A 19,950-nucleotide genomic window follows, 5' to 3' on the forward strand; every position below is an offset into this window, starting at 1 on the left:
CACGTAAACTTAACTACAGATCAGGCACTTGCAGTCAGGGAGGATCTGTCATATTACAGGAATGAAGTTAGGCCCTAAATTACAGCATGAAGACCGTCCTCCTTTAGTGAAATCAATTTGATTAGGTAGTAGTTTAGAACATGCTACTGACCTCTAGCAGCATGCAGTATTTTATTGTTGAATTACCCATTTTTAACTCACTTTAGAACTTTCGTAGGACAGTTTCAGTTCTGAACCAGGAATTTTAAGTAGGCGATACAGCAATCCTTTGACCCGCTGAATAGTCATAGACTCTGTCAAGGGGGAAGAAAGAAAAGTTACTAGAAAAATGCTGCTACCACTGAGCTGTAGCAAAGTACTAGTGTTTAAACTATACTTGCTCATAGCAACAGTGAAAGGCTGTATTGCTGCTTCAGTTCTAACACTGCAATAATGTCTTTGGTACCTGAAACCGTAACTGCTAATATCAAATTGAAAATGGTTTAATCTCTGGTGGATAGGACAGGATATGCTACCATGGTTTTAAGCGCTTTGATCCCAATATACCAAATTAAAGTGTTACGGCTTCATAATTTACTTTTTTTGAGTTTGTATTTACTACATGCTAAACTAAGTGACCTTTGGGACACATACCAGTCAGGTTCTGACTGCTTGCATCTGGCAACTGTTCCTTGAAGTCTTCATGAGCAGGAATTGGCTCTCCTGGCACAACTAAATGAATGTCACTGTGGAACTAGTGCCATTCTTAGAAATGATGTTATGTTAGTTAGTTCCAAACAAACTGCCAGCAGTGTTGTAGAGTGGTTTATATTATGAAGTCAGTTACACGAAGGGATATTTTTTGTAATGGATCTTGAATGAGTAAATGTAGTTTGTTCCAGAGGTGATAACTGTGTTTGCAATAGATATACTCAATATTTTGGTTGAACTTTCACTTCTTTTGAAGCTTTATCTAAAGGCACAGCAATAGTGAGTTATTCCTGTAATACCACACATTGTACTTAGACAAATATTTTTCTATCAAACATTTTTGTAAAAGCTGTATCTATCTGATTTTATGCGACTTGTGATAATAAATGTGATTATTATTTTAGAATAAAGCTTGAGTAAGTCTTTTCTCTCAGACTCCATTCTGCTACATCTTTCCAAAACATCAGTTTGATTTAGAACAAAGTCTATTCATTCTAGTCTCCCTACAGGCACTAAAACTTCAAAAGACAAATTTGATACAGGTCAGAATTAGATTTCTAACTTAATGTATTAGATACCAGACCTCAGTATCTAGAACTGTGGACTAGGTAGTTGGCTCTTAAAACTTCATATTCTTGTTACTTGGTTAGCACTCCACTAGATTTCATACCAGTTAATTAGCCTTTGATTGCCTCAGACACATTGATCATGAAACCAGCAGCAGAGGTCATAAGACAAGCATCAGCTTCAAGCTGGACTGAAAGTAAGCATGAAGGTCAGAAAAATAATTACTTTTTCCAACAATTTCTACTTTTGTCATTTCTTTACATGACAGAGCCTTCAGGGGAGAATCTTCAGGAGCTGACAAAGCCAGAGGCAGCTGCCATTCTTTAATACAGTTATTTGAAAAGAAGCTACAAATCAACTGCTTAAACACAAGCCAAGATTTCTTACCTGGTAGCTTTTTCTCTACTGGCTTCTGTTCGGGTTTCTCAGGACACTTAATCGTCAAAGCTTAAAGAAGAACAGTGAGGCATTAGTGAGTGAACGTTAAGCCCTGTTCTGTCAGGAGCACAGAGTCTTTCTAGTCTGTTTTTATTACAAATTGTTTCCCCTAGCTCAGCCTGATCTTCTAAAAAAAAAAAAAAAAAAAAAAGGATGTAGCCTGTATCTGAACAGATAAAAGGTAGCATTTAGTCATTCTCTGAAAAATTAGAAGTAATTTTATGAAAGTTATCAAGTTTTTATTCATCTTTGGTAAATTAGGGAAAATATTTTAAAAGTGACTCCCTAATACTTAACATGTTTTTTTGGTCAAAAGGAGTATTTACCTGAAAATGCTTTATTTCTAGTTAGCTTTTTAAAATAATAACCTGCAGTAAAATGGAAACTGCTTACTGAGTTTAAAGCAGGTTTTTGACCCTCACTATCTCAAAAGCACTGTACAAACACATTTTAAGGAAGTTATTAGCCTAATTCTTTTACAGAGATTAAAAGACTGATCCTTAAAAAAGGTTTCTATTATGTCTAGCCAACTACCTTCCTTGTTCTATTTAGTCTTCCACCTAAATGCAATAGAATGTAATGCCTTAAAATACTCTATTTTACTCTATTTTGCCCATGGAGTAAAAAAAAGGTTCAGTTCTTCCATCAACTGGGAAACAAAGCTAAGTGAATTTGTAAGTCTGGGATGTAACCTAGTTTAAATGTGCAGACAGCCCCAATACCAAAGCTACCGCTATTTTTCTTGACTGCCTTAAAATTAAGAAGCTATAAAAAAAAAAAATTATCAGAAAACAGCACAGCTATCAAGGTTAAAATCTCAAATGTCTTCTGTAGAGAAGCCATTCACACTGTCAGAATGGAGTATTGATCACCGCTATTCTCCATTAAGTCTTAATTAAGAAAATCATTTGGCTTGGGTTGAGGGGGAAGTGAGATGGAGCACGCAGAAGCAGGTATCTAGTCAAACTCATCACTACACAGTTCAGAGAAGCAGAATTACAAGCTGGAACTCTGACATCTGGAAGGCTTTTGAACCTTTTGTTCTCCATATACACCCAGGAAGCACTAAGCTTGTAAAATATCTTAAATAGAGAAGGAATAATTTTGACCATTTCTGGCCTCTTACTCAGAAGCTGATTTTTCAGAGTCAAAGGCTGTCGTCCCTTCAGTTCTCCTTCTTCAGGTGCACCATACTCTGTGTGAAGGAAAGTGCAGGTAGACATGAACCCTTCAAAGACTAAACCTCAGCAGTAGACCCAAGAGCATGGTGGTGTTGGGTCAGGTGTGAGCCTGCTGCCTCAGTTCCCTCAGCAGCTGGGATACCAAGTATACAAAGTGGTAGGCTCCTGCAACACCAAGTGCTGCAGGCACAAGCCTTCACCAACTGCTAGAGCATTTAGGAGGGTGTACATGGAGGGCACATGGAGGTGCTGCTTAAGATGCCCACTTTAAAGAAGCCCCAGGTGGAGACAGCCACTGCCTGCTCACCACTAGAGTTATGGGGCAGATGCTCACAGGTGTCACCCGGGAGGCAGCAGTGCCCAGAGGGGTGCAGTACTATGCAGCTGCCCCATGGAAGCAAAAGCCATTTGTGCACAGGCCTGCCAAAGGGTGGGCTTTCCTGAGGTAGCAGAAGCACATGGAAAAAGCATCAGGGGGAAGGAAAACTGAAGAGAGACCGAACCAGCGCTACTGCAGTGCCAGAAGTGAAGAAATGCTAATTTTACTGTACTTTTGTACTTACTAAGACAAAGCGATGGGTATCTGGGATGGGCAGCAAGAAATTCTTCACTTGGTTTGTTTTTCTCTGGGTTCCAATTCCCACCAGCTGCTAGCCAGTCATTTCCAAATATTTTGCGATAATCAAGCTCTGCTCCTTTTCTTTCAGCAGGAAGGATCTGTACTGGCACAGGAATGGCACATAATGTAATTATACGACTTTCCAGAGAAGAAAATCTAATTAATGACACTGACTCCTTGCTCTCACTTGGGTGTTCAGTATGTTTTAATGCAACCAAGAATCTTACAAACCCCATCCCCAAGTACTGACTGACCCATATATTCAGTACATTTTAAAGCTATTAAGAATCTTACAACGCCCACCTCCATGTACTGACCGATCCATAAATGAATAGCTAAGCAAAGATGTTACTGCATATGATGATGCAAGGAAGTTTTTTGTAGATATGGAACAGAGGCTGCTTCTACTCTCTTTTATGATAAATGTTTGCTGAAAGTTCGATTTGGTTTAGATAATGCTATTCTTCTATTGCAGAAGGCAAATGCTTGTATTACTGTCAGTGAAACAGATTCAACTACGCTGCTTTTTCTTTTTTTTTGGCCAGAGTATGGTTTTGTTAACAGTCCTGCAACTTCAACACAACTCAGGCACTTGAAAAAAACCACCCTTCCTCCATCTTGTCCTAGTCCCCACTGAGTCAGCAGCATTCACAAACAGGGCTGGATCTTGTAGCCTTACAGCATGCCCCATTGACTAGGTGATGGAATAGTCATCACTTTACTTTCCCTGCGCCCAAACAAACAGTAGTCTTAAAAGAAACTGAAAACAATTCCTCAGGTAATGATTTAATGTTTTTCTCCAGACTCATGCAATTTGTTGAAGTATCACGTACCTCAGACTTGTTCAAAACCTTCAGTTGACTTATCTTGGCAATAATTAGCTGTCTCAGGGTCTCTGGGTTCTTCTCTGTGTCCATGAAAGGGTTATTGTGACACTGCAGTGACTGCAAACTCGACAGTTTATCAAGCTCATTGATAGATGACCACTGAAATGGAAGGGAACAGTCTTTGGAGGAAACATAAAACATACTTCATTTCAGAACAATACACAATAACATTGACTTTTGCTGTACAATGACCATGACTGAAACTATTCTTTTGGTCAGCAGAACCAAGAACTTTCATCCTGTTCATTTAGCTAAGGAAAAAACTGCATTACATTTAATTAAGTTAAAAAAAACCAACAAACAAACAAGGAACTACTCAGCATTTTAGATCATTAGAATTCTGCGAGAGGAATTATGAGGTAGCAGAGGGATATGACTAGCTACCATAAACATGTTTAACTGAGATGTTAAGAAATGTTTTTAAATTTTTAAATTATGCCTCTGTGTTGATCAAAGTATTCAATAGTTACCTCAGGATCTTACACATACGATCAAAGAAATTTTAAAAAAGCAATTTGCAAGTTACTCTTAAGCAAAGATACGTGTATTTACGAAATGTGAAACTATCACAATCTAGCCTACCTGTGATATTTTATTGTCATTTATTGCAAGGCGTTTTAGTGAAGGAAACATTTTAGTCTTGCATCCTAGGAAAAAGAGTAAGTTTAAATAAAGTTTTCACTATTGTCTTGTAAACAGAATTACAAAGCTATAAATAAATTACTCCTTTTACATACCAAATCCAGCATCAGGAAAGTGTATAGAAGATATTCCAGTGTTTCTAAGTATTAGCTGTTCTAATCTGAAATTTAATAGATACAATGATTACTGTACATGGTACGGGAATTTTTTTGTAAAGAAATACTACCTCAGTTTCTTTTCACACAAAGATCTAATAAACTTTTGACATGATGCATAATCACTGAGAAATGAACAGCAGCTTCACAGACAGTACCCAGACTTCAGCAGAGTGTTCAGGGAATAAATTTTTCAGACAATAAAGTGCAATAATTTCAAGCTTTCAAAATGGCTCCTGGATTTAAACGGTGTGATTTTCCAAACGATTTTTTTAAATAGCTTGTGGCTAATTAAAATCATGGCTGCTATTCTGGTGTACAGTGCAAGATAATAATTCTGCAAATAGCAAAACTGTCATATTAGTCCCACAATTTTCCGGTCACTGTAACTGACGTGCTTAAGGAACGCACACCTACTTTCCCTGGATGGTAACCCCAAAGCAAGGAATTGTAGCTCAAGCCTGTAACTACCATAAAGACGCTGCTATTGAGAGTACAGTAAACCAGAACAATCTGTCTAAAGGGCATTGCCACAGACATTCTTTTGAGAAAGCAGAAATACATTTACCCAATGCAGTATGGGGATTATGCTGTTTGGGGTTTTTTTGTTGTGCTTCAAATTAAAAAAAAACAAAAACAAAAAACAAAACCAAACATCTCTTTCAAAGTCTTTAAGCTACCCCAAAAAAGCACTGAAACTTCCAAAAGAGTGCCTGTGCAGAGGACGTGCCACACACCTCTACCAGTCAAGTAACAACAGTAACCTTCCCCATAGTTAATAATCAGGAGCAGATAACAGAGACAGGGAAGAATTATCACCACACTTCACCTCCCTCCAACCCCTCTTTGTTTTGCTTTCTTTACAAAGGACAAATAAGTAGGCACCAGGGGTGTAAAGTGCTCATGGCAAGCATCCATCACCAACGACTTTTAGCCTGTCAGCCTCAGGAGTGACACCTTCCAACAAACTGCCCAACAGCTTTCTGCAGGCTCCAACCACCCTGAGATGGCTGTGCAGCTGCTGCTGAACCTGCATTACACTGTCATGGTCAGAAAACTGTTCCCAAGAAACAACTTCCATAGCTCCTTTGCTTTGCCACTCCACACCAACTCTACAGTCCTGTCATCTTGGATAAAACCCCGTGCATAGTAACATATAAAGAACTTAATAATGTGATAAATCACTTCCCTTTCATAAGTATATAATGAAAACCTAATAACATACATACAGCTTAAGAATGTTTTACTATACAACAAAAATAAGATTAGATTAAAATAGCTTCATTAAATAATTCAGTTACTCTCCTCAAGAGGGCAAAATGCCTCCATTTCAAGATTCCATAGATCTTCCATGCAAAATCAAAACTACCATATTTCAGTCAACAAAGACTATGGAGATGAACAGCCAAGGACAAAGAATTCCCAGCAAATTTGTTTTAACAGCTACCTGGGGAGATGTGCTATTAGATGCAGCTGATTTCCATCCAGTAACTGGTTGTCTGAAAGGTCCAACAACTTCAGGGTCTGCAGAACATTATCAGGCCTGCCACAGTGGGGAAAAAAACCCACAACCAAACACAAACACAGAACATTTGAAGTTATTTGTTAATGAAAACACTAGTTTTCTAAGTATATAACTGCATGCAAATGATTGTGTGCATTTGTAAATGTTTTGAAGTACATCACGTGAAGTTTGCATTGCTTATTTTACAATTATGTCATGGTGAAGTAAACATTACAGGAATGTAACTTTATCTGCTATATAACTTTGCAGTACATCAGTCACAAATGACTGACTGATATTACTCATCTTACCTTTCCAAAACTGTAATATTATTAGAAGTAAGGTACAATTCTTCAAGTGCTGGCCATCCTGGAGCACAAAGAAGAACCTAAGAGCAAAACTTCATTTAATATAACAAAAGTTGGGGAAAAATTATTCCAGAAATTATACTTTATGCAGATTTCCTCAGAACACATTCAGAACAAGCCATAGCTCCCCAAAACAGGGAAACAAGTATTACGGATTGCCTAGCCCTCCCTTTCTTCCGGCTGGCTCTTTCCTGTGTCTGGATCTACCAGCACAGATGACATCAAAGGAGTTCTGCACAGTCACAGGACTTACAGTTCCAGGCTTGAGGCTAGCAGCTCACCTACCTCAGACTGTGTGACCTGGAAACTGAGTTTATTTTATTCAGTGGGCTTGGAGTGATCAGATTTTCCCTACGATGAAGCGAGGAGATGGCAGTATATACTCGACTGCTAATGGTTCTGGAACCTCTGCACATCTCATTGGCTCTGACAGACTTTTAAAATGTCTTAATTTATCAGAGCTTGAAGGCTTCTCTGTCATGGGACTGTGCCAGCACACAAAACCACTAAAACCCAAGAACTGCATTAAGTCAGCACATATCCTGAAGTTTTCAAGTACTCTGAAGAAAACAAATTAGTTCAAAAAGGCTACAAATTGAACAAAGATGCATTTGTTTTAAATCTTATGTCCTGAAATTACTTTAAAATTATTTTACTTTATAAATATCTATTTTTTACAAACATCAACAGCAGATAACACAACTTTTAAAAATAAACACTTATTACAAAGCAATAGAAAATGCTGGCATAAACCCTAATTTTGTGGGCAATTGTGACAGTGTCAAAAAATATGCAGTTTTAGCAAATGGGAGTTCCATAAGCACTGGAACTGGCTGGTTTTCTACAGGTTTGTGCCTCTGAGTCGCAAATTATTTTATTCTCTGAGGTTTTTCTTGTGTGTATTCTCCAGAGGCAAATCAAGTGTGAGCTCATCCTGCTACTCCTTCCTTAGTTAGCAAACTTAGAGGGGCTCTTTCTTCGATCTACATTCCTATTTTCTTGGAACCTGTACTAAGTTATTTTTAAGCCCCCACCTCTTTTCAAAATGCATTTGTAACTGGCTAGCAGATTCAAAGTTTTTGAAATGCAAGAACACAGATGTACACATGCACAGCATAATTGCCTAAAGCTTGTTTTAAAGGAGGTTACAAAGGTTACAAAGCAGTGAAGGTCAGAGATCTGGACAATCAAATTCAATTTGTTATGTATATAGCTAACTGATTCTCCTATAAATGTCCACTATCCTACACACCAAAAAGCCTCCTTTCATCAACTATTCTTCATTCTCTCCATTACAGCTGTATGAAGTTATACAGCTGGATGTATATATAACTGTCTCATTATATATACAACATGAAATATTAACACTGAGATCTCTTCAAGTGTGGGCATACGATTTGGGGCTCAACTGCTTCACACCAAAAAATACGAAACTTCATCCTGCTGCTGTTGCAAATATTCTGGTAAAGAAATCAAAATTTAATCACATAGTAGAGTTAGGTTTGATTAAGAAGTAACATTGTGAAGCATAATGTATAGGATTGTTAAGTTTGAAATGTAGGCATAGAAACTTTAGGAACTGTGTTATATATGTGTGACTATAGGAACCTTAATATTGTTAAAGTTTGAAATAGCTAACCATAGAAACCTCACCAGAAGTTACTGGTTTTTCTATGTTTTGTTTCAAGAAACTAAGGAAACCGTCACGGACACCAGTTTGCTGCTTGGAAACCCCCTTACCCTTCCCATCTCGATTTGAGTATCGAAGATTCCAATCAGTAGAGCTAAGTGTAACTGACCAATGATTGTTTTTAAATAAGAATATTGATAAGGTTATATAATCAAAGGACCAATCATTATAAAGGTTAAATTTAAGAACAAGCATAGTATGCATTTTTATGTAAAGAGTTTATGTCACAATGACCTGACAGAAAAAGTCAATAAAAACTGATGGATTTTGATACTAAGTTGGACACGCCTTTGGAGGAGCGATCCCCCGTGTCCCCAGCGCTGCAATAAACGAAGTGCCTGCTTCTTAACTTCACATTGGTGTTAAGGAGTTTTATTCTGGATTTCGGTAACACTGCCATATCTGCAACACATGTAAACTTATAAATTCAGATACTTTTCCTGCTCCAGAGCAAAAGCAGGACACACCAATATTTTATCTCTTTAATTTGGATAGTGTTTCCCCATGTTAACAAGACAGACCAAAATAGTTTATCTATTAGTGATGAAGAAGCATGAAAGAAGCCTGCACAGTCAAGAGAAATTAGGTGCATGTTCACTATAGAGAACCTTTGGGGGATTCCCCCACAAAAGCCCTGCGTTGTGATGGATGGAATAGAAAAACTGCACAAAACTGACGTATCAGAAGACTTTTCAATAGACTGACCAAATGACTAGAAAATTGCCAAAACCAAATGACAGTCACATCACAATTCTAAGAAACTCAAATTGCTGAATTTTCAACTGTTGCTTAAAACAGCTTCCATACAGAAACAAAAGTTCACAGGTCTGAAACCGAATTAACATTCAGGAAAGATTGAGGGCTTGTAGATAGCTAGTGGGGAGGTTGGAGTGACTAGCCAGTGGAGTAGCCACTGCTGATCAAAAAACTGAAATCCAAGATCTATTGCAAAAGAAATAAAGACAAGAAACAATTGTCACCATGTAAGTGCATGATGTTCCTGTATTTTTAGCCTCTTTATCCCAGGAAGCAAATAACATAAATGGGAAAGGCACAAAGAAGCTTAACAGAAATCAAAGCTATGAAACAGAGAATAGCTGTTCTCAGTTACTTGCATATAAAATATTGGGAATTATTCAACGAAATGATCAGGCAGCAAGATCAAAACCCAAAAAGGGTATTTTTTCATACAGCACATAATTAAACTGATGTTAAAAGATGTGGATATAAAAATTTTCAAATGTGTTCTTAATATAGTTAGATAAACCATGAAACAAAAAATCCACAAGTATTAATTAAATACAGATATATAGTCTCCAGCTCAGGAAGCCCCAGAATTTCAGATTACTTTATAAGAAGCTCGTACCATATGCTTGCCCTTTGCCAAGAATTTTTCCCAACTACCTGCTACTTGCCAGTGTCAGAAACATGATCCTGCACCTCTGCTGTAACCCAGATTTTTCTTTTACCCTGTATAATAGTAGATTATTTTATAAATATAAGATCTTAGTTTGAAAACAGAATGACAAATATAACATTATGATCTAAATGCTGAATAAGAAAAAATGGTTTTGGAGCCATAAATATGAATTCATTACTCTCAAATGCATTAATTAAATTTCTAAGTCAATGGTTTCTAATTGTAAGACATTTACAGGACATCTTTCCCCCTTGAAGGTTATATATTACGTTTTGAATAATCAATTGACAATTATACAGTAATAAACTTTTAAAATGATATATTAATAGACATCTCAGATGTATTTAGATATATGCACATAATATACTAATGAAAGAACTTTTTGGAAAACTGATGCTCAAAGCATGTAAATGTGGAGTTACACAGAATTGCAGAACAGTTGAGCATGTCCCTCTACTGTGAAAAATATTACAAAACAGAGGAGGAGCAAATGAAAAAAACACCACAAGTCTGCTCTTCTTTAAAACTGTCCCATGCCATATATTCTTACACATGGCAATAAGTTATTTTGAAATGCTGTTCACCATTAAATTGTTTTAATTTTAATTAAAACATTTCCAGGATTTTCAGACTTTGCTTATATTCCCATTGACAATCACCATATTTCTCTTTTGCCTGGATCATATTCATTATAATATTCTATTAAAAAGTTGACTTTTCCAAGTAACTCCCCATATAGCTTAAGCAGTAACATTTTCAAGTGGCTTGTTCACAGATTATTAATGTCAGGTAGGTCTCTTTATTTTTTCCCTTTTGTTTGGCTGCTGTGGAACATCACTTTTAAGCACAGGCTTATGCCTCCCCACTTATAAAGGAATGAATCAAGCAAATTTCAATTTTATAAAAAAAGATTTTGGAACCAAAAATATCTTTATTGCCTATGATGAATCGTCAACTAGAGCAGACTTTCAAAAACAAATGCAAAAGCTACGTAATTTTAAACTGCTCCGACTAACCTGGAGCTTCTCTCTTGAAGGCTACCCCTAGAGAACTCTAATCCGCCTGAAGCAATGGCTCCAGCCAGCCTTTCGGCCACCCTGGTATGGAGGAGAGCTGCTGGCAGCTGCCAACATTTTAAACACCACAATGCACAGATTTACTCTGATGAGCACTAGACAACATTTAAAGTGTTTGTAGCCACTTAATTCTTCCATTCACTTCCCCATTCATATTGCGGCTATTATGGAAGGATTATCAACTGTCCTAGCATAAACCCCACTGATGGTTTAAGAGCACAGTGAATGGACACTAAACTGAAATATAGCAATGACCCTCCTCTAGCCCTGCTGCAAGAGAAGAGAATGAAGTTTCTTTCTACTTAACTCAAACCCTGGTTTTCATAAGTGCTCTATTACTGGATAGTAGCTGGCAGCAAGTATCTGAAAATTCAGGTAATTTCACAATGCAGTACATACAAAATCTGCCCCTGAGAAATCCAAATAATGGGCTGGAATTTACAAGCCATTATAAGTAACATGGCACTACTGAGATGTGCTTCATAAGCCCCATCTCTGAAAAAAGCCTCACTGCTAACATATTTGACAACAGGACTTCATTCTTAATAAGACATCATATTAGGGGAGAGTCATTTAAATGTTTGCATGTTTCAGTCCCTGGAACAAACCAGAGCTTTGTATATTCTGTGCTGTATCTGTGCTGCATGTAACCAGGCTTCATGTATTTTGAGAATTGTCAGTATGTGCAAAGACACTAAGCAAATCTCCTGCTGACGCAAAGTGATGCCAAAACGAGTACTTTGTGTCATGACACGCGTTCTTTCCATTTGCATTTGTTCTATTACATGCATAAAAATACAGATAAGCCTTTAATAACTACAAGAAAACAAGAAGTTTTCATTCACCCAAACCTTTGGGACATGAAATTATATTATACTCCAACTGCTTTATCTTGACTTGGCAATTTACAAACCTGGATGAAGTTAAATGTTTCTTATTAGACTCCTGTGACAATATAACTTCCTACATTATGTAGGAACTACATTAATTAATACGTAACTAATACAGTTACACTGTGGCACCTTTTCTAAGGATGATTACATTCAGTAGAATAACATAATGCATAAATGTTCACTGTGCTTTCCTTGCCTCAAAAACCTAACAACATAAATAAAAATAAAACCACAAAAGGTTATTACCTCTGTCCATGTTATCTGAGTTTGATTAAGTGCCAGAATCCTCAATTTTGAAAATACACTGGATACAGAAGTTGATGTAGATGGAAATTTCATTTTGTTTTCACTGTGTAAAAAGAATAATTATCAGTATAATGAATAATTGCATTTATTTGAGTGACTAATTTGGAATTATGTGTGAAAGACAAAAACAATTTACACAAAGAAATTTAAAAAGTCACTGCCAAGGTGTCACATTTTAAAATATTATAAAATATTGTCTAGTTATATTAAAATGTACTCCTTCCTAATTTACTTTCCTACTTCATGAATGCATAGTTATTCATCTGTGGCCTCCTTCCCCCTTTTTCCTCCCCTAAGTTTTGAATATGAAAATAATGATTTTCATTACTATTAAATGAAACAAAGTCAGATTTTGGGCTTAAACTCCTTAGTGTCAATTGAAAAAAAGAGCCTACATGACTATCCAGTCCCCAGTAAAACAAAAGGATGTAAAATCCACTCTAAATAGCAATATAACACTATAAAACAGTTAAAAGATTCTCAAATCTGCAGTCTTCAAATTAGTTTTCATTACTCACCCCCAAACAAAAGTTTTTATTTCTTTCCTAAGATCTGATCTACCTGCATATTATGATAAAAATCTATCACTGTAGTTACACTTACATACTTATGGGTTAAATATCCCCATTTAAACAAGGTTTTAGAGAGCCAGGTGGATGGCTAATCACTTTTATTCTTCTTCCAACATTCCTTGCACAAAAAAATCAGTAACAGACTTACCTGCTAATGTCTTTCTTTTTTCAAGTAAACAGGTCAAAACAATAAAAAACAAATTCAGACTGTTTCACTTTGTAGTCATAAGGATCAGATTCCATCATCAATCCCATTTTGCTTTCCAATTTTATCACAAATAACTTCTGAAAACCCTTCAGTCTAGACTACACTTCTCAATGATGAAAAACTAAAAAAAAATTATTGTAGGTGAATTAATATAAATTCTCTGTATTCTCATGCATGCTGATAATAATAAATCATGAGAACATACGCTCTAGGCAAAGTTAGATTCACAAATAGCACCCAGGTTGCAAACAGCTGTTCAGTGCTATTGAAGAAAATGGAAAATCTACAACTATTCTAAAAAAATACATTTTTGTCACATTAACTATAACAACAAATAAAAAACCCAGGGTCACTTTTTTAATCAAATTAGCTTGGTATTTATTTCAATTTAGCTTACATCACTTTCAATTGTTTTAGCTACATTATGCGTACTGTACAATGAAGGCTTTGGAAGCTGCTAATCTCAACACAGATCTCCAAGACTCTTAAAAAAAAAAAAAAGTCTTATTTTGGGTTTCTGCCTTCAGTCCTATTGCCCTGCTGCTGTCTTCAATGACTAGTAAGACCTCCAAAACAGCTGAACAACTCCACTTGAAGAGTCAGCAGTCAAGGTGTTAACCTTGACAATAAAACAAACTTCCTGAAGTTGCACCTATAACATTAACTTCTCAAAATTAGTGGTTTAGGCTGCTAACTATTTACAAACTTTAATCTATTGTGCTAGTCCACACCAGAAAAGTATTCTGCCATGTGCCAGCTATAGTGTATAGGTGTATACTAGAAATGTTCTTTATTTTGAAATTATTTTGTGAATTCTTTCTTGTTTTGATGGAATTGCAGCTTTACTTCACAACATCCTCCCTCCTTTTCCAATGTCATCACTGTACAAGAGATTTTCCCCTAGTTTACAGTTCTTAACAGCATCATCTCAGGACAGAAATAGACTGGGTCTTGGAATACTTAAGGTGGGGTTAAAGCATTATGGATATTTTAGTTTGGCATGACTGTTGGTAAAGCATCATTCTTAAACAAAAGTGGGCTCCTAAATAAAGACTTGCCTGGGCAGTCAGAATATATCAATAATAAAAACCAGAGATAAAGTCTTAAGACACTTGGAATGACTTTAAAAGAAAATGAAAATATATTTACTTTACACTTTTTCTATGTAGCAAAAAATCTCTAAGCTATGAAAAAACCCCAAATGGGTTTGCAAACCCAGAAGGCAAACAGATAGCTACTGCTAAATCTAACTAAAAAATGCTAAGAGAGATTTTTAAGTGATGAGGATGTGTTACTACTGCACTTTCACAGGCAAACTCCTGCAGCGGTGCCACCTCAAGGTCTTGGCTTCCTCTGAGGGGAAGTCCCCAGAGTCCCCACACCCTGCCAGTGCCATGCAGACCCTGCGCACAAGTCTGACCTGCTGCATATGCACACAGCAGATTTGGCTATGTCTGCTGTGAAGGTGGTCTCCTTGCTGCAAACCTGACTCACTGCACACATGCAGAGTGGATGCATAAACGTTAAGTCAGTTCCGCCTTGGGGCGAACTAAGCTTTAAAATTTAAAAGAGAATTAATTGTCTTAGATGTCACAGAAGTATATAAGGGCACCTTATTAAGCTGTAAACCTAAGTTTCTATACTCCTTGTTTCCTCATTTCTATAAAAGTACTCTGAGTAACTTTTTTTTACCTTCAGTCTAATTGCTTAAAAGAGTCTACAGCACCCTGTAAAAATCTATAATGCACTTTATTCCAGTCTCCCTAGCCAACAAGCCAATTTGCATTAAAATGATGAAATCTGTTATGCAGAACACATTGACAAATGCCTAAATCCCTGTAAATGTTTAATGGCTGAAATCTGTATTCTATTTTTCAGACAACTGTGATTTTTCTAATTTTACAAACTCCAGTCAACATCCATCTGTCCCAAGCACTTCTCCAGAATTTAGTTTTATACAGATGCTAAACTCCTAGGGTCCTAGTCTTTCCTTGAAAAGGGATGTCTGAAAAATATAGCACACACACAAGATGTTTAAGGACAAGATTTAAACAAGAAGTATTTAAAAACTTAGCTCCCACAAAAATGAGTATCGAGGCATCCAGTTACCTTTAGAAAGCTGGCCCCGTATCTAAAAGAGCCTCTTCTTTTTTGTCCCTACCCCAAAGGAACAGAAACCCAAATATGAATATTTATACCTGAGATTAAGTGTTTCCAGATTTTGAACTTGAGAAGCAATAGCTGTTACTGTCTCCCAAGATGATATCAGATTTTTTGATAGATTTATATGCCTGATATCTGAAATTTCACATTAAGAAACTTATCTCAAATCTGAACTTCCTTTTTCAGAAATTAAAATTAGGGTTTGTATTTGAATCAAATAAACAGAAATAGATTACACTTGTTTGGGCTAAGACATACTACTGCTCAGTTACAGAAATGGCTTACAGTTTTATAAAACAGCTTAACTTTACAGATCCTAAAATGGATTAATTCCTGTATCGACAGGAACTCTTACCAGTCCTTATAAATGAACAAGTAATACCTGCTTTATACTTCTGCAACGTTGCTACGACACACATTATATTGAATACATTATTTATTATACATTGGAAACCTCTGGTGCCTAGAGAACATTATCAGTTGGATTTTTATGGGGTTATCTATTCTAGAGTTAAATTAAAAAAAACCAGCCAAACAACTCATTGCTGGAGCCTTCCGAAATTGCACTTACAGTAGCAACTTATGACAAAATTTCTATTTTTATCCACAAGTTGCATTCTCTCTCAAAAATTGCAGATATGTACTTTTTAACTCTGTAATCATTGCATTAAGCTTCTAAATATAAACTGCATTTTAAAACTTTTTTTAATAAAAGGAAACAAATATAATTCATTGAAGTAAACACTTGGAATGCTAAAATATATATACTTTATTTGTGGTATCATGTAATATAGCAAAAAAGGATACTAGGACATGTTCTGCTGATTTCCTCTTTCTGACCAGCATGGCTCACTGCACACTCATGCACTGAGATATCTACCAGTCGGTTCAGTTGGCTAAAGGAGAAAGAACATTCTGTTAAGTAATCTTCAAACAGAAGTAGGCATGTTGTATAAATACCTGGTTGTTACAACTAAATAATACCCTTTTCATACATATCATCTCCTTTAGAATTAGCAATGTGCAGATTGCTACATATCAGTGTTTTTCTTACTCAAAAACAGACACATCTCCTCTGTTTTTTGCCTTTACATTGCTACTACAAAATAGGTCTGGTTGAACCACAACCCCCTCCCCCCAAAAAACCCAACTAACCCTCATCCAACTGAAAAGAGTGACAAAACAGACAAAATATAGCTATGAAAATTGGAATTTAATTAGAGATTCCAAGTTAAACAGGTTTCTTGTAATACTTTTTGCAAGAGGTTCTAAGTTATTTGAGCATTCTTTGTATCACTTAATCAAAAAAAGACAAAAAAAAAAGAGTATTTTTGACTGCTTAGTATGTTCTCGGAGACAAAGGGAGAATAGTTGTGGAATATCAGCTCAAAAGGAGATTGCCACCTCCTGAACTGATACCTCTCTGCTGCTGGAGGTCATTAAAACTGCAATCTATTACACATCATTAAATTACTTCCTTTCTTACCCTTCCAGATAAGTGAACATGACATGAACTGACCGAAAGACTTCTTCGCTAGCAGTAGTGACTTTATGCCTTCCCTCTCTTAGTTACAAAGTCATTACTGAGATGAGTAAACAAAGATGAAATAACACTGTACAATATTAAGAAAATATTAAAATACAACTATTTAAAAAGGACCGTGCATGTGTATAATTATTGACAATATCATGATAATTTATCTTGCTCATTCCTCCCTAAATATCATCACCTTCTACTTTGTGAAATCAAAATGAGGATTGTGAGCACACAAGCATGACATAATCCCAGTTCCTATCCATAGAACAGGTAAATTATGAAGCCACAATAGGAGGATTTCTTGTCTCTTCCACCACAGTGCAGTTTGGCTTACTTTTAGAGATATGACAATATTATATGCAAGGCAGCCAGCTTCCTTTCCTTACAGTTGAACTACTACTTGACTAATCGATCGCTAAGAGTCTATCTTAGATTTTCATATATTACACTTGCCTTTGTTGTTCTGCAACAGAATCCATGCCAACAAATTCTACAGTCTTCTTTCCAAATACTAATGTATTCTCTGTTCCATGTTGAACACCTTCATCATTCAATCCGTACCGATCCTTTACTGCAGCAAGAAAATCTACTCCAAAATTTGCCTTGTTTGGCCGGATAAACGATCCTCCTCTAGGATGCCTAGAACAAAGCAGCCAGGAAAAGGTGAAATATGAAAAGTTATTGTAACAATGACTAGTCTCAAAAATACTACTTATTACTTCTTTAAAATACTGGGAACCAAAGCAGTCAAAAAAGCAATTCTACGGGCTAATTTTAGACATCACTGTTCCCACTCAGTCAGACCAGGTAAGACTTGCAAAGTATCTTTGATAGTATTTGACCCAACAGGTTCACATTGTGAGATGCCACGAGAACTGAAGCACCAGATCTCCAAATGTACCTACACATCAAAATTACAATGACAGTGCCATTATTAGAAATAACTGCTCTGTTGTTTCCAAACTCATTATGAACTTGGTTTTTCCAGAAAATTAAGTTTCTACCTATGGATAGACACAAAGTTACCTAAATCATACAACAAATGTGTCTGGAGTCTTACCCACAGCCTAAGGCCCATAGGAATACTCAGAATAGTCATTGCCTCATTATATTTGACTTAAATAATTCACCTGTAATTCTAAGAGAACGCAGCCTTGTCCTTCCATCCACACAAATGACACAAGATGCAAATCGTACCACTTGGAACTCTTATACAAACTCAAACTTTTAAAAATTCTGATACTTACTTGGTAACAATATTGTACTAGCTCGGTAATCATTTTGAAACTGAATATTCAACAGAATTACCCAGCTAATGTATGTTCTACACAGTCCTATGAAGTTTCTTAGTTTTTCTTGAGCACTGAAAAAACTTTACTGCATAACAATTTCTTGCCATCCAATTTCTTTGACAATTTCTGTCAAACTTAGCAAGGAAACACAGTACCTAGGAAGAACTGGCAGAGACAAGTTGTGGGAATGGTATCACAGAGCAGATGGAGGATCTGATAGAAGGATCAGTCAGAAAACAGCAGGAAGAAAATTGGTAGTTATGATTACCTGTCTGCCTTCCAGCTGAGAAGAGTACAGAGTTTGGCTGGAAAGTACCCAGGAGGAAGAAATCACTTATGTAAATAAAACTCCTCTTTCCAAAACAGCATGTAAACGTCAAGTGGCTAATTAGCAAACCATAATATAAACCACCAATGCTACAGAGTTCAAAATTCTCTCAGAAAAACAGTAACTAGAGACCTTGAATCCTATGGACCTATTACAAGTCGATGGAATAGCTTGGGCATCATATATTCACATTTTTATTTAAAAATCAGTACTGGAAATTGCCTGTACCAGTTTAATTCATTAACATTTCTAATACTTATTAAAGTACTCTCATATCCTAAAGAAAGGTCTGGGTAGAAACTAGATACTATTTACTTCAAAAATATTTTCAGTCTAGTTTTGTAGTGACTAAGTTTAGAGCGCAATGATTACAAGACAAGCAGAAAGGCATACTCTTAGAGAATGTAAATCTAGTGTGTACTTTCATGTTCAATAAGCATTTTCAGTTCTCTACATTTTTAATCCAGTAACCTTCCCTTAAGTCTTTTCTTCCATTCCTTTGAAGCTCTTCACAGCTTGCAAACATTTGGCTAGTTTAACTGTTAAACTTCCTCAAATGTAAAAATTATGTGACTCTTTCTTAACACCACTTCTTAAAACAGTAAATGACATTTTCACCCTCTTAACTATAACATCTCTTACCTGTGAAGTATATCACTTTTGCATTTAATTAAGTCAAACAGCTTCATAGATGGCAGACAGTGCAGGCTCTGGAAAGAAAACTTGTACTCTTGTCTATCTGTGATTCGCCCTAGGTCCTGCTGTATGTTTATTCTGACATCTCCTGTCCTTTTTCCTATCACCTTGATTCTCCCCATTTTGTCATCACCATCCCTCTGCACTCAACAGTTCTGCTACTTTTCTTCCTCTGCTCTCCCCAACTCTCTCACCAGAGCTAATCTAGACCCCCACATCTGCACCCCTCCTGTCATGCCATTTATCCCTGGTGTAGACAAGCCCTTTGGGTCTCTCCATCAACATATCCATTCCTAAGTCCACTTCTGTCTTCTCAGGTCACCATTTCTATTGGTATCTCCTTCCTCATTGTCTTGGCAGGAGCCAGTTCTATCCCTAGGAAAAAATGCTACCTTGCTTCTTGTCATTTGAAGCTACAGGAAAAGTATGGTACATTTCTCTCTCAAGACCCTTCTGTTTTTTGTTTTGATCATAGCAAGATCAGAGGGTTTCTCTCTCCTGTTCCTATCACTTCCAACCACTATGCATGCTATCTTATCTAATGTATACTCAAATCCATTCCACAGCCTAAGTTTCTCCTTCGGTTCCATTCTATTAATTTGATCTACTTTTTTCAAGAACTGTCACAGAGAAGGACAGAAAAGGAGACTGCAATAGTAACCTATTTTCAGGCAAATGATTGTGTTCAAGGAGAGAGGTCACTTAACCTGTAACTTGT

General features: G+C 36.5%; 1 protein-coding gene across 3 annotated transcripts in view; it reads right to left on the reverse strand.

The window, feature by feature from the left end:
• TBCE (tubulin folding cofactor E) overlaps positions 1-19,950 on the reverse strand; it is a 30,692-nt gene that overhangs the window by 1,391 nt on the left and 9,351 nt on the right. For 2 of the 3 annotated variants that reach the window (XM_010562637.1, XM_010562636.1), the window contains exons 4-16: positions 17,370-17,555; positions 16,187-16,275; positions 15,415-15,514; positions 12,377-12,479; positions 6,995-7,071; positions 6,627-6,722; positions 5,120-5,184; positions 4,965-5,029; positions 4,329-4,481; positions 3,440-3,593; positions 2,822-2,890; positions 1,645-1,704; positions 202-293 (exon numbers count right to left, since the gene is read on the reverse strand). In XM_010562637.1, coding sequence (XP_010560939.1) covers positions 202-293; positions 1,645-1,704; positions 2,822-2,890; positions 3,440-3,593; positions 4,329-4,481; positions 4,965-5,029; positions 5,120-5,184; positions 6,627-6,722; positions 6,995-7,071; positions 12,377-12,479; positions 15,415-15,514; positions 16,187-16,275; positions 17,370-17,555 — 1,309 coding nt within the window. Of the gene's footprint in view, positions 1-201; positions 1,448-1,644; positions 1,705-2,821; positions 2,891-3,439; positions 3,594-4,328; positions 4,482-4,964; positions 5,030-5,119; positions 5,185-6,626; positions 6,723-6,994; positions 7,072-12,376; positions 12,480-15,414; positions 15,515-16,186; positions 16,276-17,369; positions 17,556-19,950 lie in introns of those variants that run through there. The other variant, XM_010562638.1, reaches the window with a different exon arrangement.

Source organism: Haliaeetus leucocephalus, unplaced genomic scaffold (assembly GCF_000737465.1).
Source record: "Haliaeetus leucocephalus isolate CR32 unplaced genomic scaffold, Haliaeetus_leucocephalus-4.0 Scaffold162, whole genome shotgun sequence".
NCBI classification, from domain to species: Eukaryota; Metazoa; Chordata; class Aves; order Accipitriformes; family Accipitridae; genus Haliaeetus; species Haliaeetus leucocephalus.